Here is a 27087-nt window from a genome sequence, read left to right as displayed (position 1 = left end):
ACCCAAACCACAATCACGGAAGGGGCTGGCACCTCCATGAGTGGCACTTCCTCCAAAGTCAGTACAACAGTGGGAGCTTCATCCAGCTCCATCCCCTCCCCCTCACCCCCATGGATGGATTGGAACATGTTCTCCTCTTCTGGCTTGTCTGCGTCTGAATCTTCTGCATTATCAGGTTTGGCCTCAAGTTCTGCAAAATATAACAGAACAATCAAATGGTTAGCAGCAGAGGAGGGAGCAGGATGGGTGGCATGAGTAGGCTCACAGATCGCAGGCCAGGCAGCAGGCTGATTTGACAGTCCATGATGAATTTGCAGGACTTACCCTCTCCCTCGAGTGTGGGCTCAGCTTGTGTAGTACTGATTGCTTTTTCCAGGCAGGGCCCATCAAAGCAGCGACCTTCTCTTCCAAGGGTGTCAGTGGGTGCAGATTTGGTGGACCGCCTCCTGTTCAAGTTCTTTTCCTTTTGTTGGGTGCCACTTTCCTCTGCAAAGATGAAAATGCAACTTTTTGCTGGGTGGGACATAGACAGCTGGTTACATTTACAATTGCATTGAATAAATGAAAATATTACTTGCACTCACTACTTGACCAAGGTCCTGCTCTTTCTTTTTACACTGGCTTCCAGATCTCGTGGTGTTCACCACTGCGCAGTAATCTTCTGCAACTTGGTTTCAGTGTTTCTGAATTTATTTTGGTGGAACTTTTATGTGACCTCTGCTGGTGTCCACCTCCTGCCATCTGTTCTCAATCACAGTAACCAGTGCCTCCACTTCTTCCTGTAAGAAATTCTTGGTCCTTGCACTGCATTGCATCTTGTATTGCTCCAGCTGTGATTTTTCCAATGCTCTCACGGAGCACTTGTAACACACACAACTGACTCTTTAAAAATGGCCGTTTGCCAAATCCAAGCATGCGCGTCCATTGGAACGACGTCAAAAACGTAACTTCTTTTCCCGCGCATGTGCAGAAGGTGCGGCATTGTTTTTTGGCGCAGACAGCAGGCTCCACCCCCCCGACACACTGGACATGCTACGCGGTGCGCAATTCGAATTATACATCGGGGAAAGTTTGGCAAAATAGTTCTGACGCATTTCTGGCCTAGAAAAACTGGCGTAATTCTGGCAGTACGCCAGAAAACGGGCTTGGGGAAAATTGAGCCCATAGACATAGACAGACTGACAGTTTTATTTCTCATGCTAAATTGAATTTTTAAAGCTGAATTAAAATGAGGGATGGTGGCTTCAACTTTTTATTTTCTCCAGTGAATTAGATTCTTGGGTTCTCCTAGTTTTGTTTTGACGACTTAATTGTGTAAACCTCTCTAATAGTCATTTAGCTATCTCCCCAGTTCAGTGAACAATCAGTCAGAGTTATAAAGTGAATATTTCTTCAATTCATCAGCCACTACTATTTGGCATAATTTAATTTAATTTGTACTGTTGGCCTGTGCTACTGTTTTTCTTTTACAAATAACCAATGTGGTTCTTTTGTCAGGCAGTCAGTAATCGGTGTCTTTTTTGAATGAGGTACCGATCGTAATGAAATAATTTACTTCACTGAATTATAGTTTTTAATTTCTCAGTGAATCATCTTATATTCTTATTGTAATGTGCCAAGTCAAAGAATAAATAATTTGCTTCAAACACAAATTCTGGATATTGTACCTTATTCAATAAATTAAATCTAACATAATTTAAGAGAAAAAATATTTCTGATAAGGGGCCAATGCAGTTGAACATGATGCTTTCCTGTCAGACCTATATTTAAGATTACATGTGTTCGTTTTGTACCAAATTTCAGGAAATAGGCTCCTGATGTGCACAAACAGACATGATTACAAAAAGCTCAGCATTTTTCAAACAGCTGGACCTGGCACATAATTGCTCATGGCTGTGCTGCATTGTTGAGTTTGCTCATTGGATATATCTCTTGTATCTCATCACGATTTAAGATCTGTACCCACTATCTGTACTATCAGGAAATTATCTATTTAATTCAGAACTTAAATTATTCCTAATGTTTCATCATGCAATTAAGAGCTTCTATCATCCCATGGGGGGAATGGAGAGAAGTGAGCTATATACCGTTTTGAGATAGTAGAAGTCTTCCTGATCTCCAGGTAGACTTCTCTAACTATTGAGAAAGTAGATGAGGAATGAGGAGAAATGTTGACAAATAATGGCTTCATTAAGCAAAGTACTCTCTGCTACAACAACCCTTTGCTGCTGGCTTAGCACATTTCTTTTACTGAATATAACTTCAGTTCTCTGTGGTCCTCAGTCTGTATCCTCCTTCAATGGACATCCTTTATGTCATGAACCTTTGAGGAACATTAAAGAAAGAACTTGCATTTATGTAGCACCTTTTATGCCCTGGGGATGTCCAAAAGCAATTAATTGCTTTTAATATGTTGTCACTTATTTTGTAGGAAAGTGTGGCAGCCAAGATCTCACAAACAGCAGTGCGATGAATGACCAGTTAATCTGCTTTATGAGGTGTTGGCTGAGGGATAAATGTTGGCTAGGGTACTGGAAGAACTTATCTGCACTTCTTTGAATAGTGCCATGCGATCTTTCATGTCCACCTCAACAGGAAGACCTCAGTTTAATGTCTCGTCCAAAAAGTGGCATCTATCAGAACATAAGAAATAGGAGCAGGTGTAGGCCACCTGACCCCTCGAGCCTCTTCCGCCATTTAATAAGATCATGACTGATCTGATCATGGACTCGGCTCCACTTCCCTGCCCCCTCCCCATAACCCTTTATTCCCTTATCACTCAAAAATCTATCTCCCCCAATACTGCTGTGAAGTGACACCTCCCTCAGTACTATAGTGAAGTTGCACCTCCCTCAATACTACAGTGAAGTGGCACCTCCCTCAATACTACAGTGAAGTGACACCTCCCTCAGTACTACAGTGAAGTGACACCTCCCTCAATACTACAGTGAAGTGACACCTCCCTCTGTATTACAGTGAAGTGGCACCTCCCTCAGTATTACAGTGAAGTGACACCTCCCTCAGTACTACAGTGAAGTGACACCTCCCTCAGTACTACAGTGACGTGACACCTCCCTCAATACTACAGTGAAGTTGCACCTCCCTCAATACTACAGTGAAGTAACACCTCCCTCTGTATTACAGTGAAGTGACACCTCCCTCTGTATTACAGTGAAGTGACACCTCCCTCTGTATTACAGGGAAGTGACACCTCCCTCAGTACTACAGTGAAGTGACATCTCCCTCTGTATTACAGTGAAGTGACACCTCCCTCAGTACTATAGTGAAGTTGCACCTCCCTCAATACTACAGTGAAGTGACATCTCCCTCTGTATTACAGTGAAGTGACACCTCCCTCAATACTACAGTGAAGTGACACCTCCCTCTGTATTACAGTGAAGTGACACCTCCCTCAGTATTACAGTGAAGTGACACCTCCCTCAGTACTACAGTGAAGTGACACCTCCCTCAGTACTATAGTGAAGTGACACCTCCATCAATACTACAGTGAAGTTGCACCTCCCTCAATACTACAGTGAAGTAACACTTCCCTCTGTATTACAGTGAAGTGACACTTCCCTCTGTATTACAGTGAAGTGACACCTCCCTCTGTATTACAGTGAAGTGACACCTCCCTCAGTACTACAGTGAAGTGGCACCTCCTTCAATACTACAGTGAAGTGGCACCTCCCTCAATACTACAGTGAAGTGACACCTCCCTCTGTATTACAGTGAAGTGGCACCTCCCTCAATACTACAGTGAAATGGCACCTCCCTCAATACTACAGTGAAGTGACACCTCCCTCAGTACTACAGTGAAGTGGCACCTCCCTCTGTATTACAGTGAAGTGGCACCTCCCTCAGTATTACAGTAAAGTGGCACCTCCCTCAGTACTACAGTGAAGTGGCATCTCCCTCAGTACTGCTGTGAAGTGCTAACCGAGATTATAACTTATGTCCAGGAGCAGGGCTTGAACCCACAAGCTTTTGACTCGAAGCAGAGAGCGTTTCCACTGGATCAAGCTGATGCACATCAGTTGAACTGTATTTAATTTATTTATGTTGCTCGTAATTTCATTGCCTACAGGATTAATGTTATATCCTGTGGAACATTGAAAATAAAATAAGATTTAATTGTTAGCAGCAGCAGATGGTGTGCCTCAAAATAAGTCAATGCACATAATGGTATATCTGGTCACCTAATCCCAATTAAATAGTTTATTGTGACCACTTAATAGTCCAATTACAACATCGGAACCAATAATGAGAATTTGATTAGATGTTTCATGGCAATGACTGTTTCAGTTTTAAGATATATTCTGGTTTTCACCACTAGATGGTGCTGAATAAAAAGCTTGGCTAATATGGTTTGAAAAGGTAGGAAAATATTAATGGGAAATTAAATTTATCTTTCCAATATTTAGGCATTTGAAGCATCTTCAGCTTATTTTCTTTGTCTATTAAACAAACACAAAATTCTCATTTTGGGGGGTTAAATCTACTCCAACTTTTACATAGTATTTGCCACCTGAAAACAAGTTGTTTAGTCCAACCAGTCTGTGTTGGAGTTTACCCTCCACAGGATCAATAGCTCCAAGCTCAAGTCCCCACTCGGTTCCCGTATCCTTTTATTCCCCTTTCCTTCAGACCTCTAACGTATTCATAAATGTTTACATGGTCTTTGATTCAATCATTAATTCTGGTAGTGCATGCCGTAGTCTGGGAGCTCTCTGTGGGGAAATAAAAAGTTTATCCTGCTTTCTGTCCTAAATCTCTTGCATTACTCCTATATCTGTGTCCCCTTATTCTAGACCTCGTAACCACTAGAAATCATCTGTTTCAATCTACTCTGTCCCATCACTTCATAATTTTCAATACCACTATCAAATTATCCCCTAATTTCCTCTGTTCTAATGAAATTAGCCCCAGTCTTTCAAGTTTTTATTTCAATTTGTAGTTCCTTAATAAATCTGCAATGTACTGTCTCTATTGTTTCAACATCTGCATATAATATGGAGCCTAAATTACACTCAGTATTCAAACTGCGGTCGTATTAAGATTTTATATATTAACCATTACTTCTTGACCTTTTATATTCTATATCTCTTGACATACAACCCAGTATTCCATTAACTTTTTTATGACTTTATCCACTTGAGTTAATGCTTTTAATAACTTGCAAATCTGAGTCCCCAAATCCCTCTGCCATTAGACATCACCCATCTCTCCCCCATTAGAAATTTAATTATTACTTTATTTGGAAAATAATATTTAAGTGTATGGGCAGCAGAGAGTGGGATTACACTAGATGGCTCATCTTGGGGGAAAACTGGTGCAGAGTTGCTGGACTGGATGGCCTGTCTTTGTGCAATACCATTTTATGGTTCTATTTTGAGAAATATTGCTATAATTACAATTGCGATACATCCTATCAAATCAAACATGAAATGGTAGTGAAGGCCAATGCTGTGAAATAACAATGTAAATAGTAGTACAGGTTGTACCTCTCCAGTCCGGCACCCTTGGGACCTGACCGGTACCAGACCAGAGAATTTTCTGGACCACGGGAGGTCACGCTGATCCTAGTGTTGTCAGCAGTACCCTAGACTTACCGAGTGCTGCTGACAATGACCTGGCCTCGTTCTGTGCATGCACTGTGCAGAAGCCTAATGTGCAGCATTTCTCAGGCCCAGCTTCAGCATCTCAGTCAGCTGTTATGCTCCTCGCTCCCTCTCCGTGCCGACCTGACCAAGGAGGAGAAGAGGAGCAGCCAGCCCCAGGACACAGCGCAGGTCGCGACCCCCCCCCCCCCCCCGCCGGGAATGATGCCGGACCAGGACTGTTGCCAGACCAAAGAGTGCCAGACTGGAGAGGAACACCTGTATTATGATAAACAGGGGGCTATTAAAAAAAGACAATCTGATAGAAGGAAGGACTTGACAATGAATAAAGGTAAAGTAAAGCAAAATAATTAGAGAACCATGGGATGTAAGATTGGTGAGAATATCTTAACATGACCGCCATTTAATGCTAAATTATGGCACGTGTTGTGCTGTCAGTTTGTGTTCATTCACAACTTGGTTGAGAATATTCACATTCAATTTTAGAAGCCAGCAGAGAAAACCCATTAATCCCGACTGGGTTTAACCTGAATTTATCCATCCCTTAGATGAAAGGCTTCAAGTGCACTGTATCAAGTAGTGTAATATTAATATGCCAGAAGATGAATGGCACTACAATGGCACAGATGGTCACAATAAAACTGCTAATAATAAGGTGGGAACTGACCTGAATAACAGAACTTTCATGACAGGAATCTAAAGTGGGAATTCAGTGGTAGCACACAGGACTATAAATTAAGAATGGGTTTTTTTTTTCAAGAGGAAATTGCAAAATTGCAGAATAAATGTATATATTTCAGAATACTGTGGATAAAGAGGTTAGAAGCAAACTTAAATGGAAGAGGTGGGCAGATGGGACTTGTATAATTAAAATGATCGAGAAAAAGGAATATAAGGAAAAAAATTAGGAAATAATTAAGGAAAGCATGAAGGGAGTATGAAGAAATAGTCTCTAAAATATTAAAAAGAACGGTTAGGTATTTTACAAATTTATCAGTAAAAAGAGAATTGTTACATGTGAGATGGGATTCCTGAGAGGAGAGGACAGTGAATTAGTGGAGGATAGGTAGAGATTGCTGGGAGATACTTAACAAATAATTTGCTTCAGTGTTTGCAAAATAAAAATGTTGGGAGATGATAAATTCTGAATTGGTTAGAAACAAGATAAAATAACAGATAAAAGGAAAGTATTGAAGAAATTACTAAAGCTAAAGGAGGTCATAATTCCTGGGCCTGATGGCACTCATCCAAAGATCCCAATGGAAATGAGGGAAGAAATAAAGAGGACTCTACAAATTATATTTCAGGCTACTTTTGAGTGTGGATGTATGCCAGAGAACTGAAGAGTGGCCAACAATTATACCCTTTGCAAAAAAAGAGACAGCAGGAAATGACAGGCCAGTCAGCTTAGCATCTGTGATTGAGAACATTGTAGAAATTTTAATTAAAGATGAAATTACAAACGATTTTGATGCAGAGTAGATAATGGGAAGCAGCCAATACCGATTCCAGCAATGAAGACATTGCTTGACAAACCTGAGGTTTTTTTGAGGAGGCAACAAATATTGTGGATCAGGGAAATGCAGTGAACGTGATTTACATTGACTTTCAGAAAGCTTTTGTCAAGGTACCACACAGGAGATTACTGGAGAAAATTAAGAAGCATGTAATTAGATAAAGGATAATATATTTTAAAAGATTTTTTTTTAATGGTTAGAACTGCCGTTTTTCAGTGATTGAATGTGTCCCATAGGCTTCAAATCTGGGGCTACTTTGTTCACTGTCTGCATCATACTTTGGATATAGGCCTAGAAGGAGTGGTATCAAAATTTGCAGATGCTTTGACGAATTTTGGAAAGTTACAGTCTGGGTCTCAGCTGCTCTTCCATAGCTTCCTTCAGGATGATCCTTGGATGTAAACCATAAGGTACAGTGAGTTGCCTGCCTTATGTTTGAGTATCAACTTTAGTACCATCTCTTTGAATAATAAACACCACTAATTATTCTACATGAACCTCTGCTCATTCTACAATCTAAAATAAATATCAGTTTCCTGAGGGCAAGGTATTTATCTTGTATTTATACCATTCCTTCAACACTCTTCTACAAGTTTGGCTTCTTTATTTCTTATGAAGAAATATTTTATTCTAGCAATATCTGGTTCATTATTAAAGATTGGTTGTAGAATAGGTTTGACTGCATTAGCAGATCAGTTTATGAGTCGGTTTCTGGAAGGCTCGTTTCTGACTTTCTTGTTGGCCATGCACTCAAACAACAAAGGTTTGAAGCAAGTTGCTACTTGTGATTCTTGCTTCCTTTTCTGAGGCCCTGGCAGTTTCTCTTTACTGCGAAATGAATGACATTAGAAACTTTGTAGTGCTACAATCTTACCATGATGAGCAAGAAGAAATTCAATGATCAACTCAGCAGGAAAAATGCATTATTGTATTTTCTCTGTACCATCAAGCTGCATCAGCTCTATTCGCTCAGCAAGGTGGATATATTGAAAATCTGTGTGCTTACATTTGCTTTACATTTTCTACAAATTTTCGACCAGAGTCTTTCCATGTTGTCAACACCATCTTGTGTAAGAAGATGTTAATGATGCATTTTTCTCATCTTAATTTTTTGTGCACAACGCCATTATATTACAGGATCTAGATGGGCCTGACTAAAAATAAATTGATTTATTGATTCAGTAATTTTATGAAAGCATTTTCTGTAAAAAGTAGCATCATGTTACAGAAGCTACTCTGTGTCAACAGAAGAACCAGGAGGTAAAAATGTGAGCCTAGATTTTCTGCTTGGGCTGAAGCCCAAACTAGAAAGGAGAATCAATGTGAGAAAAGCACCTGCCAACCTCGAATGTACTGACTTATTATGCATTTCTGGGGTCAGCATTATTTTCATAATCCTGGGGAATTCCAGGTGTGGAAAACACTTGAAATTGGGAGATTGCTCGTTGGCGGTTGGGAATTTAAAGACCTGCAGCAATTTCAAGAATCATGTGATGTGATTTACAAGGCAGCAACCCATCAGTTTTAAAACATACCAAAAAACATTTCAACAGGGCACTGCATGGCCCCTTGCTCCAATGGAGCCATAGAAATCGTGATGAAAGAAGTGAGGCACGGGTGGCTGATTTTTAAGTTGGAGCATTGCAGGACTCGCAGTCAAGCTATCCAGCAAGAATAGAAGCAGGTGGCCACCAGTGTGATCGCTGTAAGGGACATGCTTATTCCCCTCTAAAAAAACTTCCTTTCTTACCTTGAATGTCCATTCAGTACAGCGTACACTTATCACCACCAGCCTTTTCCAAGAAATGTTCCTTCACTCACATCAAACGATGCATTCAAGCCAAAGTAATCACCCCATCTAATGTAGCTGTATGATGCATATTCATATTATGCCCACTGTGGGCTCCATGGTGACAGTTGGGTATCACTGTCATCAAAACAATTGTAACCTCTCACCTCTTCTGCTCTGTTTGCAGGAGAAGACAGCCCATAACAAAAAAGAGCGAGCACGCACAGAAGGACCTTCTAAGCTTAATGCAATAACTTCAGATGAGGCGGGAACCCTACAAATCCTGGGGAGAGAGGATATAGAGAGGGCCAGAGATGGGCAGGTAGGAGAATTTGTCCCAGCTCACAATTCATCCAAGGTCCTTTCTATTGGTCTTTTCATGTTATTCTCTCATTTACTCACTGCCAACAAACCATATGTTGAAGCACCTTACCATGAAATTCCTTCCATTGAAAGCTCTAGATGAGGGCTTCTCATAGGACACCATTGTAATGTCTTTTCCTCTTCTCTTTCTCTAGGTCACAAATTAATTATGGATGAGGGAGGCCATTTGGCCCATCTCAGTTCATCCATCCAGAATCATCCACAAGTCCCCCCATTACGGCATCCAATTGGTTCTTAAATCATTCCAGGGATTTTGCTTACGCTACTTTATTTCGGAGTCTCTTCCTTCTGGTTATTACTCTTCAGATGTCAATCCTGATGTCAATCTTAAATTTGCCTTTTACTAGTTTCAACCTGTGACTCCTAGTTCTACACTCATGGTTTAAATTAAAGTAATGTTCCAGGCTTACCTTTTACATATTGGTTTGCAATCTTGTACTCCTCACTAAGATCGCCTTTCCAACAGCTCCTTTGTAAGCTGACAAAACCACGTTTCTCCAGTCTGTCTTCATGACTGGAAATCAGATTCATGGCTCTTCTCTACATTGCTTCCAGGGACTGAGTATCTCCCTTGTGTCTTGGTGATCAGAACTGGACATAGTGCTCACGGTGCCACTTGATTGAAACACGGTACAGTTTGAACATGACCTCCTCACATGTATTCTACATGGCGATATACTTAAACATTGTGTTGGTTTTGTTCATTACTGCTCTGCATTGATCGAATATTTTGAGTACTGAGTCTACTAAAATTCTACTAGGTTTTTCTCAACTTTATCCATTCATGGAGTATACGTATGACCCATTTCTCCTTCCTCTGTTTAGAACTTTACATTTGTCTGTTGTGCCAAAGGAAGCTCTTGCAGGTTCCAGTGGCACTGAACCTTCCAACACTTTACAGCACACATAACTGCTCACACTACCCTGTCCAAGCACCAGCTCACGTACATCCATATGGGGGATTTCGACATAGAGGGGAGTGCAGTGGGCGAAACACGGAGCACGAGTGAGCAGGAGCAACTGGTGGAGCAGGAACACGCTGTTCAGACGAGCAGCTTACGCAAATCTTTGGCTGATGAGCCCAGAGTCTTGGCCCTCACAGGGTCTGCTTTCAAAAGAAGGATGCTTTGGGAGCCATTGGGGACAGTGTACAGAGGGCAACTTGCATGAAGGAGTCCACTGGCCTAATGTATGCAGCCTTGCATTTGCAACACTGCAGCTCACCACAGAGTATGATCATTCCAGTTTCATATATCAGGCTATTGAGGAGCAAAAATCAGGAATGGATAAATGTGGTGAGTTGGGGAGGTGTGGCATATTTCTAGCTAGCAGGTGACAATATAGGAGAAGGTTCAGGGTACAATCCTAGAACACTAGAGTGTTAATGAAATGAGGAGTACCGCATGCATGGAGACTGCAGGGAAGGTTCAGGAGAGCAAAGAGCTTACCTTGGTCACTTTGGTGAGGTTGTTTAACACAGAATGCATGCCTCTCCATGTTCTAATAATTTGACCCTGATATTTAGGATTAAGCCAGGAGTGGCGAGTGCAAGTTCTGCCCTGCCTCTCTCCTGTTGGTGCTGTTGGAATTTCAGGCACTACACATCTCACTTTAACTGGTACACCTTGTATACCATCTTCTTCTGTATTCCTTAGCTTTAAAACTGGCAATGGATTCAAAATTAAATATGTAGCTTAAGTAATGCATGTAAAAATGTTTGTAAATATGTGGCCTTGAATTTATCTAGTTTTCACAGAATAATGCAGAGTTGTGGAAGTTGATGCACAAGGTACCAGTGAGAATTCCAGAATACCATTTAACAAAAATGGAAGTTGACTTATTTAAACACTGTGAATCAGTTTTATCCCAAGCAATGTGATCCCTAACATGCAGAAATACTCCTATTATAAAATAATGCCTCCCCTGACTCAACATGTGCAATGTCACAAGAGATCTGCTTGTCATTTAAATTTGCTCTTACTATAAAAGATTGAAGTAGGTGGAAATGATGTTACCTGTCCCTGAAACCAAAGCTTGTTTTTCAGATCTGGACCTAATGTATTCATTTTGACACTGGTGCAAGGATTTTTTGACTTGAAAGCTGTCTCGAAGAAAAATAGAGTTACAGACATCAAGTCGCACCTGTGTTTTCTGCAGTAATAATAACATTGACCTTTTTTTTTATTGTCAGCAGAAATGTTCAGGTATAGCCAAAGCATTCGACACAGATTCAAGATTACAATTTAATGTTGGTTACAGGCTGCCACCATCCTTTTCATGATCTTTCAGTTTCGCCAGTGAACAAATTGAAATGCTGTACAACCATCTGGAAAATGTAATTATGTTTCCAGTGTGTGGAATAAGATTCATTACTAATTTAAAATGCGGTGCAGTCAAATTTCTGTACTAACAGTTAGAATAATTTTTTCAAACTTCCTAACAACAATATTGGTGTTGAAAAGGATTTCATAAAACCTTCATTTATAGACAAGTCATTGTCTGAAAGCTCATTTTAATAAACTTGCTTACTGTGAAAATGATCTACTGTACAAGACATGAGTGGATGCTGGGTGTGTGATGCTTTACTGGCAATGGTTATATTCAACTGAGACTGTGTGAAACCAAATATTTTGTTATACCAACTAGGTATACTAATGTCCGCAAGATCCTGCAAATCCCCTGGGAGGACAGACGCACAAACATTAGCGTCCTCCTCCAGAGCATTGAAGCACTGTCCACACTTGATCAGCTCTGCTGGGCAGGCCATATAGTTCGCATGCCAGACACGAGACTCCCAAAGCAAGCGCTCTACTCAGAACTCGCCCACGGCAAACGAGCCAAAGACGGGCAAGGGAATGTTACAAGGACACCCTCAAAGCCTCCCTGGTAAAGTGCGACATCCCCATTGACACCTGGGAGTCCTTGGCCATAGGCCGCCCTAAGTGGAGGAAGTGCATCCGGGAGGGTGCTGAGCTCCTCGAGTATCGTCGCTGAGAGCATGCAGAAATCAAGCGCAGGCAGCGGAAGGAGCGTGCGACAAACCAGGCTCCCTGTCCACCCTTTCCCTCAACGACTATCTGTCCCACCTGTGACAGAGACTGTGGTTCTCGTATTGGACTGTACAGCCACCGAAGAACTCATGCTAAGAGTGGAAGCAAGTCTTCCTCGATTCCGAGGGACTGCCTATGATGATATGATGATGACTAATGTACTTAAATCTGTAAAACAGATAACTCAGAATATTTTTTTCAAATCTCCTAATGTCAATATTGATGTTGAAAAAGACTTCATAAAACCTTCATTATGGACAAGTCAGAATCAGTTTTGATTTAATCAATACAATATTTACATGTGATCTATATGAATGAATTAAGTAAATGGAATTGTCAATTTGAGTAGCAAATTAATTCAGTGTGAATAACAAATTAGAGTCAGATTAAAATTAAGATTTCCTTTCTGGCCCCAACTCCACCGCAACTTCGTCAGGTGCAACTTCTCCTGGTGCCATGGTTGTGCCACTCACCAGCGCTCGCCTTATTTAAATGATCTTGGCAGGGTTCCCGCTGTATCAGAAGCCTGCCTTGAGGGAGTTTATTGCTACAGGTCTTGGGCACCTGGTTGAAATTTGTTCTCTAGCTTTTTTCAAAATGTATATATTACAACCCGTCTGTTCATGAATGTTAGCTTGTCGTCTTAATAATTTAAAACTCTACCAGATTTTAATGAGGCATATCCACTCTTTTTCAGGTACTATTTGCAATGTTGTAAAAAGTAATGGTCACCTTCAGCAGCTTAATTTTTTTTCTTTCTGGTTGTCGAGCGAGGAGTTGAAATAGTGCTAAAGTGCTTTGAGTCTGTAAGGTATTGTCTTGGTTTAGGCATAATTTTAGAAACAAATAACTCGTATTTCAGAAATCTGTTGGAATCCTTTAAGAAGACAAATAAACTAGTAGAATGTTCTGGTTATAAACAATTTTGCTTTTCAGAAGGGAAATGCGGCTTTTAACAAAGGTTAAGGCTCATGGGGCCCTAAATTTGCCACCGTAAGGATCGATTTAGCTCCACTTTTTGGAGCTAAAAGTTTTTTTTTGGAGCGAAATAAATTTAGGGTCATTTTGCTAGTTTTGCCAGTGGTGTAACGCCATCCTTAAAAAAAAATAAGGGCTGATTTTTTTTGAGAACCGTTCTTATGACATCACTCAGGGTCAAACCCAACGATAACTCAATTTTTTGAGAGTTTCCCCAATAAGGATATTTTTAAGGATAGTGCTAAATACTGTTTTTAAAAAGCTTGCCGTACCTGGTGGATTCGGATGGAAATCGGCGATAACGGCGCCATCTTGGGAAATGGAGCTAAAAGTTAAAGCTTTGGGTGGGAACAAAACCTATATTTTATAGAAAAACTACTTAAAAATGCGCTGAACATTTTAGGTTTTAAAAGTTAAAGGACTACTTTGACTATGATGCAGCAATTTCAAAAATGTAAACTTTTTGGTAATTTTGTTTTATTCTTCAATCTGCACTGTCAGCCACACTGCGCCGCAGCAATTTCCCGGCCCTCCTCCTCAAAGCAGGCACTCCATAACTAGCCACAGTAACCAACTGGGAGGCAACACCGGCAGCGGGGAAATAAAGAGCAGCAGCCAAGGACCTGAAACTACATGGATATTTCAGTCTCATTTCCAACTGAGGTAGACTTGTTAAAGGGGCTTAGGGGCCGCGGCTACGAGAGAGAGAAGAGAGAATGAAACGAGATCGAGAGAAAGACAGAGAGAGAATGGAAAGAGACAGAGAGAATGAAACAAGACAGAGAGAGATTGAACTCAAAACTCTTATGTGGTCAGGCCATGTTTATTTTACAGAACAAGTTTCACTAAAGGTGCCTAAATATCCATTCACCAGCATCAAAGCAGAGAATAAGGAATTTTTCGGTCAGAGTAATCTCCCCGCCTGCATTTTAACTTTAGAGGCTCAAGTATATGCTGTGTTGGGCATGCACAGAACGGACGTTATTTTTAAGGCGAAAAAATTAGCTCCGTCCTTAAAAACGGTGGTATTTTAAGGCTATGCCAAAATTTTAAAAACTTTTGGTGAAACTTAGGCTTTTTTTTTAAGCACTATTTCGGCATTAAAAAATCGGCTGTTATTCGCAAATAACGCCAAAAAATGGAGCTATTTTTCAATGTGGGAAGTCTGGCCCACTGAGTTAATGGCAAATTAGGTTTGAAGAAAAACAAGCTTTCCACGATGGATAGAAAACTGCCTTAGCACCAGAAAGCCAAACACTGATACATGGAAAAGCTCTGGCTGCATGGAAGTGATAAATGGGATTTCACAACAGTCCTTTGCTGTTCACACTATTCATAAGTAATGTGGAATAGGTACTTACAATAGTAATAGTATACAATTTGCTGATAAAACTAAACCATGCAGCCAGATAATTTTGTAAGTGGGACTGATGCAGTCAAAAGATGAAAAAATTAGGTGAATAAAGTAAAGAATGGCAGATTTTTTTTTTACAATATCCTTTTCTACACTGACCAGGAGTTAAATATGGGACCTCCTAGCCTGTATAGCTCAATGCTATATGATACAGGGATCACAAATGGATTTTAATGTTACTATAAATGTGAGGTAATGAACATAAGGAAAAAATATAAGCAAAGTCAGAAACAAGAATTGGCAATTGGATATTCATTCCTGTAGAACCGTAACTCTGATTATCAACATTCCGGTCCAATGACATGGCTGTGCTCCAGGAGGGTTCCTGTAATCCAGTTTCATTATTAAACAAGAATCCACAGACATCGAGGCAGAGAGACGCCAAAGATTGCTCGCCAGTAATACATTAGAAACAATAGAGGATAGACTCCATCGGGACCTGCTCAAGTTGGAATTTAGGGAACTAAATTAAGAAATACTTAGACATTGAGAGAACTCCATTGTACTAAGCCTCCAGGACAGCACAAAGTCACCACAGACCAGTTAAATATCAAATGGGGAGATGAAATTGCAAGAACTTAAAGAAGATTCCAAAATGCAGTATAAGCAGTCGATTTTAAAATTCTCATCCTTGTTTTCAAGTCTCTCCATGACCTTGCCCCTTCCCATCTCTGTAATCTCCTGTCCCACAACCCTCCGAGATATCTGTGCTCCTCCAATTCTGGCCTTTTAAGCATCTCCGATTTTAATCCCGCCACCATTGGTGGCCATGCCTTCAGCGGCCAAGACCTGAAGCTCTGGAATTCCGTCCTTAACTTCTCCACCTCTCTGCTTCTCTCTACCTCTCTACTTCTCTCTCCTCCTTTAAGACACTCCTTAAAACCAGCCTCTTTGACCAAGCTTTTTGTCATCTGCCCTGATATCTCCTTATGTGGCTCAGTGTCAAAGTCTGTTTTATCACGCTCCAGTAAAGCGCCTTAGGGTGTTTTATTACATTAAAGATCCCATATAAATACAAGTTGCAGCAAATTTAAAGGAAAATCACCAGAAAAAAATCAAGATCTAAGAGAACAATGGTTAATGTTGGATAAAATAAAGCAGTTTATCATGCAGGAAGAACAGGTCAGCAAAGGGGAGAAATAGATTGAAGTAAATTCATAAAATGTATAACTGCCTGAATGTTAACAGATAAAGGGGGTAAATAGAAGAAACAAATAAGGGGTGTGTGTGTAAATCAAAGCAAAAAGGGATTAAAGAAAGAAGTAGCATCTAATTGGGGACAGAAGAGAGAAGCAAAAGTAAGATAGAGGTCCTGAGGAACTTTTACTGTAGGATGTTTAGTAAGGTTAAAAAAAAAGGTTGCTAGATCAGTTAAAATATACAAAAGCGATATGGCTTTAGAGAGCAATGTTCAGGAACTTACAAAGATCTTAGTAAGCGGTGTCTTCTTGGTGTCAAGTTGGCTTGCTCCAGGATGACATGACTGGCAATGAAAAATTGGAACTTGGTTATTCCAATATGGCAGATTTAATAATCTGATATGAGCCAGGCAGGTCTGCAGTATTCCAGGGCAATGTTGATGATTTACCTGCAGAGATTGGCACTTTCCTGAAGACTTGCTCTCTTAACTTCTGAAAGACAATGTTGACTACCCAAGCAGAACAGTGCTATCATTACAGAAAAGTCGTCATCATCACCATCATAGGCAGTCCCTCCCAATCGAGGAAGACTTGCTTCCACTCTTAGCATGAGTTCTTAGGTGGCTGTACAGTCCAATACCACAGTCTCTGTCACAGGTCGGACAGGGTGGGGCAGGGAGCCTGGTTTGCCGCACGCTCCTTCCGCTACCTGCACTTGATTTCTGCATGCTCTCGGCGACGATACTTGAGGAGCTCAGCACCTTCCCGAATGCACTTCCTCCACTTAGAGCGGTCTATGGCCGAGGACTCCCAGTTGTCGGTGAGGATGTCGCACTTTATCAGGGAGGGTGTCCTTGTAACGTTTCCTCTGCCCGCCTTTGGCTCGTTTGCCGTGGACAAGTTCCGAGTAGAGCGCTTGCTTTGGGAGTCTCATATCTGGCATGCGGACTATGTGGCCTGCCCAGCGGCTAATTAATATACAGCAACACAAAAAATATGCCAAACAACGGAGGTTTTAAAAAAAGTACAGAAGTTTGAGGAAAGGAAAGGAAAGAAGGACCTTGCATTTATATCAAGCCTTTAATTCTCTTTCCATGACCCAAAGTAGTTTACAGCCAATGAATTGCTTTTGACGTGTAATTACTGTTGTGTAGGCAAAGACTGCAGCCAATCTGCAAGCAGCATGGTCTTAAAAAACAGCAATGAGATGAATAACCAGGTGGTGTTGGCTGAAGGATAAATATTGGTCTGAACACCAGGAGAGCTCCCCTGCTCTTCTTTGAATAGTGCCATGGGATCAGGCCTCAGCTTAACATCTCATCTGAAAGATGCCATCTCAGCACTCCCCCAGTACTGCATTGAAGTTTCAGCCTAGATTATGTGCTCAGTTCCTGCAGCGTGGCTTGAACCAAAACCGTTTGACATTGGCGAGAGTGCTATCTGCTGAGCCCCTAGTATCTGAAACCCTTGTTGCTAGATTTTCCAATCCGATAGGTGGTATCGAAGGCTGTTCACCTCACAGTTCCAGTGATTGCTGGCTGGGGTCCAGTCCATTTGCATGTTGGTGGCACACTCCTGGTGGCAGCATTTCTGCTGTCATTAGGTTTCCTGCCTCAGGTTGCGTGGCTGGCGGTGCCAGCAGAGGAAAAGAAATAAAGCATTTAAAAAAAAAATCTCTCTGCTTTTCTAGTGTAATTGAACGTTAAGAGTACTATTTACAGCTTTAGGCAGCATATTATAGAAATGATCTTAAAACCATAGGGCAAGAATTTCGGGTTTTAGCGATTTCGTCTGTTTTTAGGTGATAATCACAGCGGAAATATTTTTTTTAATTGCTGGGTTACCGTTATCATCAGAGATCTCAAAATTCGCCAATCGGTGAAGAACGATAGCGATAAATCCGGCGTTGCACAACTAAATTTGTGCGCCGGAGCAAAATTTGCAACCGGAAAAAAATATTGGCCCTTCTGCGAATGCGCGAATTAATTTATTTTTTCGTCATTTTTTCCTTCTTCCCGCGCTTACGGTCAGCTGTCAGGGAGCGCCCGCGCATGCGCAGTACACCCAGGGCTGAATCAGCCATTTTCAGATTGCATTCACGATGGGAGCAGGCAGCGAGCCAGAAAGTTTAGTAATGAGGCCAACGAAGCTATGTAGTCCAGAGACACTGCATCATATTGCCCCGAGTACAAGTCGCGTGCAGCAATGCACTACAAGGGGTGAATCCCAGATGCCGTCTCTCCAGAGAGTGAGTCGGCAAAGCTGGTCTGCTGACAGACAGGCAGAAGCACACCTGGACATGGTGGGACTGTCAGGAAAGCATCCAGCTCACCCGACAGCTCCAAGAAGTATTGGATAGGATTCCTGCAAACGCTGCGGCACTATCTGCAAACGTGATGGAGGTCGGGTCACAGATTGTCCGTGCGAGCCGCGAAACCTGCGAGGCTGTCAATGCCCACGTGCAATTGATGGCCTCCATTTTTGACACTGCTGTCCCCAGTGTCACACCCAGACCCACATCACCTATGAGTGGCGAGGCTGAGCAAGAGGCTCACCACTCAGCAGCTGGGCCTTCCATACCCTGAGCTTCTCCAGTGGACTCACACATGGCGTCTCCATTGTCTCTCCCCTTAATACAGCAGGATTCTGGCCGCCTTGCTGCACAACGTCACGGTGCCAACTTGAATAGGGTCATGATGCGAGGGAGGGGGGTTGGGGTGAGGGGGGTCGGAGCCAGAGGTAAAAGACATTCGGTGCAGGAATTGTTGTTTCGTTGTTGTTTTGTTGCTATTTTATGAAAGTTTTAAAAGTTTCCCAATTCTGTGAAGTGAAAAAAGTTTGATAAATGCTATTCCAGTTTCTCAATTACATTTATAATGTTTAATAAATTTTATTCAAGTTTCTCAATTACATTTATAATGTTTAATACATTCTTTTGTTCACCTTAACCATTCCGATGTAGTGTCTCATTTGCAGAATAAGAGAGGGAATAGTCAACATGGTGGGATAGAGTGGCCAGGCAACGGTCAAATGTGCCGTTCACTCTTCAAGCAAAGTGTTGAATTATGAGCTGCTGACGTAAGTCTTTTGCAGTGATGAAAGTGCCACGAAGCCTCCCCTGTGGTGATGGTGGTGGTGGCATGGGTTCCTCGCCAGGCTCCTCATCCTCGTCCTCATTCTCCTCCTCTTCCACTCTCTCCTAGGATGGTCCTGCAGTCCCCAGTGGCAAATCCTGTCCCCTCATGATGGTTAAGTTGTGTCGCATGCAGCACACCACAAGTAACTCAGAGAACTGCTGAGGGGAGTATTGCAGGCAGCCTCCAGAATAGCCCAAGCATCGGAACCGCTGCTTGAGCACTCCAATTGTCTGTTCGACGATGTTAGAAACATAGAAAAGTAGGTGCAGGAGTAGGCCATTCGGTCCTTCTAGCCTGCACCGCCATTCAATGAGTTCATGGTTGAACATGCAACTTCAGTACCCCCTTCCTGCTTTCTCACCATACCCCTTGATCCCCCTAGTAGTAAGGACTTCATCTAACTCCCTTTTGAATATATTTAGTGAATTGGCCTCAACTACTTTCTGTGGTAGAGAATTCCACAGGTTCACCACTCTCTGGGTGAAGAAGTTTCTCCTCATCTCGGTCCTAAATGGCTTACCCCTTATCCTTAGACTGTGACCCCTGGTTCTGGACATCCCCAACATTGTGAACATTCTTCCTGCATCTAACCTGTCTAAACCCGTCAGAATTTTAAACGTTTCTCTGAGGTCCCCTCTCATTCTTCTGAACTCCAGTGAATACAAGCCCAGTTGATCCAGTCTTTCTTGATAGGTCAGTCCCACCATCCCGGGAATCAGTCTGGTGAACCTTCGCTGCACTCCCTCAATAGCAAGAATGTCCTTCCTCAAGTTAGGAGACCAAAACTGTACACAATACTCCAGGTGTGGCCTCACCAAGGCCCTGTACAACTGTAGCAACACCTCCCTGCCCCTGTGCTCAAATCCCCTTGCTATGAAGGCCAACATGCCATTTGCTTTCTTAACCACCTGCTGTACCTGCATGCCAACCTTCAATGACTGATGTACCATGACACCCAGGTCTCGTTGCACCTCCCCTTTTCCTAATCTGTCACCATTCAGATAATAGTCAGTCTCTCTGTTTTTACCACCAAAGTGGATAACCTCACATTTATCCACATTATACTTCATCTGCCATGCATTTGCCCACTCACCTAACCTATCCAAGTCACTCTGCAGCCTCATAGCATCCTCCTCACAGCTCACACTGCCACCCAACTTAGTGTCATCTGCAAATTTGGAGATACTACATTTATCCCCTCGTCTAAATCATTAATGTACAGTGTAAACAGCTGAGGCCCCAGCACAGAATCTTGCGGTACCCCACTAGTCACTGCCTGCCATTCTGAAAAGTTCCCATTTACTCCTACTCTTTGCTTCCTGTCTGACAACCAGTTCTCAATCCATGTCAGCACACTACCCCCAATCCCATGTGCTTTAACTTTGCACATTAATCTCTTGTGTGGGACCTTGTCGAAAGCCTTCTGAAAGTCCAAATATACCACATCAACTGGTTCTCCCTTGTCCACTCTACTGGAAACATCCTCAAAAAATTCCAGAAATTTGTCAAACATGATTTCCCTTTCACAAATCCATGCTGACTTGGACCTATCATGTCACCTCTTTCCAAATGCGCTGCTATGACATCCTTAATAATTGATTCCATCATTTTACCCACTACCGATGTCAGGCTGACTGGTCTATAATTCCCTGTTTTCTCTTTCCCTCCTTTTTTAAAAAGTGGGGTTACATTGGCTACCCTCCACTCGATAGGAACTGATCCAGAGTCAATGGAATGTTGGGAAATGACTGTCAATGCATCCGCTATTTCCAAGGCCACCTCCTTAAGTACTCTGGGATGCAGTCCATCAGGCCCTGGGGATTTATCGACCTTCAATCCCATCAATTTCCCCAACACAATTTCCCGACTAATAAGGATTTCCCTCAGTTTCTCCTCCTTACTAGATCCTCTGACCCCTTTTATATCCAGAAGGTTGTTTGTGTCCTCCTTAGTGAATACCGAACCAAAGTACTTGTTCAATTGGTCTGCCATTTCTTTGTTCCCCGTTATGACTTCCCCTGATTCTGACTGCAGGGGACCTACGTTTGTCTTTACTAACCTTTTTCTCTTTACATATCTATAGAAACTTTTGCAATCCATCTTAATGTTCCCTGCAAGCTTCTTCTCGTACTCCATTTTCCCTGCCCTAATCAAACCCTTTGTCCTTCTCTGCTGAGTTCTAAATTTCTCCCAGTCCCTGGGTTCGCTGCTATTTCTGGCCAATTTGTATGCCACTTCCTTGGCTTGAATACTATCCCTGATTTCCCTTGATAGCCACGGTTGAGCCACCTTCCCTTTTTTATTTTTACGCCAGACAGGAATGTACAATTGTTGTATTTCAGCCATGCGGTCTCTAAATGTCTGCCATTGCCCATCCACAGTGCATGTGGCTGCATTATAGCAATGCTCACCTTCTGTCTGAGGGTTCCACAGGGGGAGATCATGAGCCAGGTGGCGAGTCCCCCAGCATCCAGCTCAAACAGGTGTGAGATACTGCTCACACGCAAGATGAAAGCATCATGGATGTTCCTTGGATATTGGGCATTTACTGCCATGATGCGCTGAGTATGGTCGCAGACGATCTGTACATTCATGGAGTGGAATCCCTTTCAGTTTTGGTAAACACCTGGATTGTGTAAAGGTGCTCGCAGGGGGATGTGCGTACAGTGAATGGCACCCTGAACCTTGGGAAAGCCAGCAATTCATCCAAAACCTACAGCCCTCTCATTCTGTGCTTCCTTGGTCATTGGGAAGTTGATGAAGTCCATACTGCATGTGTAGCGTGCTGCGAGATGGAGCATATGTCCGCTGCTGATGCCTGAAAGGAGCCGGAGGCTTAGAAAGCAAGTGCTGCAGTCACCTTCACCTCGACGGGCAGCGCAGTCCTGATGCCGCTGGTAGGTTGTAGCTCTGCCTGTATTAGCTGGCATATCTCTGAGACCACCTTTTTTCAGAAGCGCAGTCTTCTAATGCACTGTGCCACAGAGAGCTGCAGGTGTGAGCGCTGTTCCCCGTAAACTCGTGGGAGGGTAAGGCCTCCTCGATAACGCTCAAAATACTCATCAATAAGCCCTCTTCCAGCTTGATGCTGCATCGAAAAAGCAGCCAGGAATAATGGCTGACATAATATAGCCCCCATTTTTTAAAATGTCCTTAAATATCTTTTAAAATGCACTATAAACTCACATAACACTTCACTGTGTAAAATGCAGCCTTCTTCTCCAAATCCTTTTATGCACTGAACTTCTGCTCCGTTTTCAAGATGGCGCTGGGTGTACCCTGGGTCTGACTTGGGTTCGACTGCTTTTTGCTGGCGGTTTTCCGGGCGGACAGTAAAACGGGCGATCTCACCGAATTTTCCATCCAGTGAGATAGCATAGCATTGCACGCCGATTGACATCATCCAAATGGTGGAAACATCGGACGGGCGCTTAGCTTTAGCACCGCTGCAAAACCACTGCCGAAATTTCCGCCCGGACGCAAAATGTTGTGCAACTAGTTTCACCGCCAAAAAATTTAGTTTTTCCGCTTCGGCCAGGCGGAAAACCAGCCGCAAATCTGTTGAAAGTCTAGCCCATAGAGTGCATGATGCCAGGGTTGAAAAATTACATTTAAAAGAGACTTAGCATACTATTTCCACTGGAGCAGAGAATGCTAAAAGAGATTTTTTTTAATTATGAAGGCCTCGTCGGGTTTTTTTTATTCATTCATAGGCTGTGGGCATCACTGATAAGGCCAGCATTTATTGTCCATCCCCAATTGCCCTTAGCTGAGTGGTTAGCTAGGCTATTCTAGAGGGCTATTAAGAGTCAACCACATTGCTGTGGGTCTGGAGTCACATATAGGCCAGACCAGGTAAGGACGGCAGATTTCCATCCCTAAAAGACATTAGTGAACCAGTCCGGTAGTTACATTGGTTATCATTACTGATAGTAGCTTTTTATTCCTGATTTATTTATTAACTAGATTTAAATTCTCCAGCTGCCGTGGTGGGATTTGAACTCATGTCTCCAGATCATTAATCCAGGCCTGTGGATTACTAGTCCAGTAACAGGACCACTATCCTACTGTACCCTGTGAATAATGAAAGACTATATCCTCTGGTTAGTGAATCAGTGATAATTGTCACTTGAAGCAAGGAGAGAAGTAAGTTGGAAGTTCTTTACTCAGAGTTGTCAGAACATGGAATTCTTTGCTATAGAGAGGAGCGAGGGCATCTTTACAGGGAAGTGTAGATAAACTCTTGAAGCAGAGTAAGATTCAAGGCTATGGGAAGAGACTAGGGCAGTGGATTTACTTTTGGATTGCTTTAGTAAAGAGCCATCATTGAAAAGATGGGCTGAATGGATTCCCGCTGTACTGTAAACTTCAGTGCTTCTACTGCAATTCTGCAGTGTGTCATTCCTTCTATTTCGTGTTTAATAAATCTGTTTGGCAATTTTTAGCATAAGCCATGCTATAGCAAAGTATTTAGCTCCTTCTGAAGTTAAGGGGGGTCACCTGAGGTGTGATAGAATCTTGTCACTATTACTGCTTTTATGCTCAACTCATGTGCTTCCTACAAATAGATATTAAACAGGTAAAGGCATATTCAAGGCCACAGAGTGAGCGTTCAGCTACTGGAGTAGTCGGAGATTCTGAAGCCAAAAACATCTATTATGGACCAAAAAATGTAACAGTTACTTCTTTTGACAGCTCCAGAAATGTAACTTCCTGGCTGTGTATCTCGGAGTAACTGGATTGCACAGTGACACGACCTAAAGCAGCAGGTGAATGCACCTTCCAGTCATCTCTGATGTATGATAGGAGTTGAAGACTCAGTTAATCTTAGCTCTGGCTTGCATGTGTCCAGATTCACTGGAGCTAATAATATGACATGTGATTGGGATTACGGAGACGTGGCTCCAGGATGATCAGGGCTGGGAACTCAACATCCAGGGGTATTCAACATTCAGGAAGGATAGAATAAAAGGAAAAGGAGGTGGGGTAGCATTGCTGGTTAAGGAGGAGATTAAGGCAATAGTTAGGAAGGACATTAGCTTGGATGATGTGGAATCTATATGGGTAGAGCTGCAGAACACCAAAGGGCAAAAAACGTTAGTGGGAGTTGTGTACAGACCTCCAAACAGTAGTAGTGATGTTCAGGAGGGCATCAAACAGGAAATTAAGGGTGCATGCAATAAAGGTGCAGCAGTTATAATGGGTGACTTTAATATGCACATAGATTGGGCTAACCAAACTGGAAGCAATACGGTGGAGGAGGATTTCCTGGAGTGCATAAGTGATGGTTTTTTAGACCAATATGTCGAGGAACCAACTAGGGGGGAGGCCATCTTAGACTGGGTGTTATGTAATGAGAGAGGATTAATTAGCAATCTCGTTGTGCGAGGCCCCTTGGGGAATATGGTGGAATTCTGCATTAGGATGGAGAATGAAACAGTTAATTCAGAGACCATGGTCCAGAACTTAAAGAAGGCTAACTTTGAAGGTATGAGGCGTGAATTGGCTGGGATGGATTGGCGAATGATACTTAAGGGGTTGACTGTGGATGGGCAATGGCAGACATTTAGAGACCGCATGGATGAACTACAACAATTGTACATTCCTGTCTGGCGTTAAAATAAAAAAGGGAAGGTGGCTCAACCGTGGCTATCAAGGGAAATCAGGGATAGTATTAAAGCCAAGGAAGTGGCATACAAATTGGCCAGAAATAGCAGCGAACCTGGGGACTGGGAGAAATTTAGAACTCAGCAGAGGAGGACAAAGGGTTTGATTAGGACAGGGAAAATGGAGTATGAGAAGAAGCTTGCAGGGAACATTAAGACGGATTGCAAAACTTTCTACAGATATGTAAAGAGAAAAAGGTTAGTAAAGACAAACGTAGGTCCCCTGCAGTCAGAATCAGGGGAAGTCATAACGGGGAACAAAGAAATGGCGGACCAATTGAACAAGTACTTCGGTTCGGTATTCACGAAGGAGGACACAAACAACCTTCCGGTTATAAAAGGGGTCGGGGGGTCTAGTAAGGAGGAGGAACTGAGGGAAATCCTTATTAGCCGGGAAATTGTGTTGGGGAAATTGATGGGATTGAAGGCTGATAAATCCCCAGGGCCTGATGGACTGCATCCCAGAGTACTTAAGGAGGTGGCCTTGGAAATAGTGGATGCATTGACAGTCATTTTCCAACATTCCATTGACTCTGGATCAGTTCCTATAGAGTGGAGGGTAGCCAATGTAACCCCACTTTTTAAAAAAGGAGGGAGAGAGAAAACAGGGAATTATAGACTGGTCAGCCTGACATCGGTAGTGGGTAAAATGATGGAATCAGTTATTAAGGATGTCATAGCAGTGCATTTGGAAAGAGGTGACATGATAGGTCCAAGTCAGCATGGATTTGTGAAAGGGAAATCATGCTTGACAAATCTTCTGGAATTTTTTGAGGATGTTTCCAGTAGAGTGGACAAGGGAGAACCAGTTGATGTGGTATATTTGGACTTTCAGAAGGCGTTCGACAAGGTCCCACACAAGAGATTGATGTGCAAAGTTAGAGCACATGGGATTGGGGGTAGTGTGCTGACATGGATTGAGAACTGGTTGTCAGACAGGAAGCAAAGAGTAGGAGTAAATGGGTACTTTTCAGAATGGCAGGCAGTGACTAGTGGGGTACCGCAAGGTTCTGTGCTGGGGCCCCAGCTGTTTACACTGTACATTAATAATTTAGATGAGGGGATTAAATGTAGTATCTCCAAATTTGCGGATGACACTAAGTTGGGTGGCAGTGTGAGCTGCGAGGAGGATGCTGTGAGGCTGCAGAGCGACTTGGATAGGTTAGGTGAGTGGGCAAATGCATGGCAGATGAAGTATAATGTGGATAAATGTGAGGTTATCCACTTTGGTGGTAAAAACAGAGAGGCAGACTATTATCTGAATGGTGACAGATTAGGAAAAGGGGAGGTGCAAAGAGACCTGGGTGTCATGGTACATCAGTCATTGAAGGTTGGCATGCAGGTGCAGCAGGCGGTTAAGAAAGCAAATGGCATGTTGGCCTTCATAGCAAGGGGATTTGAGTACAGGGGCAGGGAGGTGTTGCTACAGTTGTACAGGGCATTGGTGAGGCCACACCTGGAGTATTGTGTACAGTTTTGGTCTCCTAACCTGAGGAAGGACATTCTTGCTATTGAGGGAGTGCAGCGAAGGTTCACCAGACTGATTCCCGGGGTGGCGGGACTGACCTATCAAGAAAGACTGGATCAACTGGGCTTGTATTCACTGGAGTTCAGAAGAATGAAAGGGGACCTCATAGAAACATTTAAAATTCTGACGGGGTTAGACAGGTTAGATGCAGGAAGAATGTTCCCAATGTTGGGGAAGTCCAGAACCAGAGGTCACAGTCTAAGGATAAGGGGTAAGCCATTTAGGACCGAGATGCGGAGGAACTTCTTCACCCAGAGAGTGGTGAACCTATGGAATTCTCTATCACAGAAAGTTGTTGAGGCAAATTCAACATATTCAAAATATGTTCAAAAAGGAGTTAGATGAGGTCCTTACTACTAGGGGGATCAAGGGGTATGGCGAGAAAGCAGGAATGGGGTACTGAAGTTGAATGTTCAGCCATGAACTCATTGAATGGCGGTGCAGGCTAGAAGGGCCGAATGGCCTACTCCTGCACCTATTTTCTATGTTTCTATGACATGCTGGTTTGGTTGTAACTTAAACTGTCCAAAAATAGGGTCCATTGTTACTTTCAGCATTGACCAATGTTTACAGCGCCAAAACTTAAAGAAAAACTTGCATTTCTATAACACCTTTAATGCAGTAAAACATCCCAAAACATCACAGGATCATTATCAAACATAAACACCTACTTCCAACTTCAGTAAGCTGAAAACAGCCAAATGGTGCGTGAACATTTATCCAATAGCGATCATAACATGATCGAGGTCAACGTAGTGTTCGAAAGGAACAAATGCAAAACAGCTACGGAGATTCTAGATTTAGGTAAGGCTGACGTCAACGGGATGAGACAGACTGTATACAGTAAACTGGCCAATCTGTCAA

At 42.6% G+C, this 27087-nt stretch overlaps 1 protein-coding gene across 1 annotated transcript in view; it reads left to right on the top strand.

The window, feature by feature from the left end:
* Positions 1–27087, top strand: part of LOC139267193 (dystrobrevin beta-like) — an 843282-nt gene that overhangs the window by 389928 nt on the left and 426267 nt on the right. The window contains exon 10 of the mRNA XM_070885122.1: positions 9115–9249. Within this exon, the coding sequence (XP_070741223.1) occupies positions 9115–9249 (135 nt within the window). The remainder of the gene's footprint in view (positions 1–9114; positions 9250–27087) is intronic.

This window comes from Pristiophorus japonicus, chromosome 7 (genome assembly GCF_044704955.1).
Source record: "Pristiophorus japonicus isolate sPriJap1 chromosome 7, sPriJap1.hap1, whole genome shotgun sequence".
Lineage (NCBI taxonomy): Eukaryota > Metazoa > Chordata > Chondrichthyes > Pristiophoridae > Pristiophorus > Pristiophorus japonicus.
The sequence above is the reverse complement of the archived record's forward strand: the minus strand, read 5'-3'. Positions and strand labels throughout refer to the sequence as shown.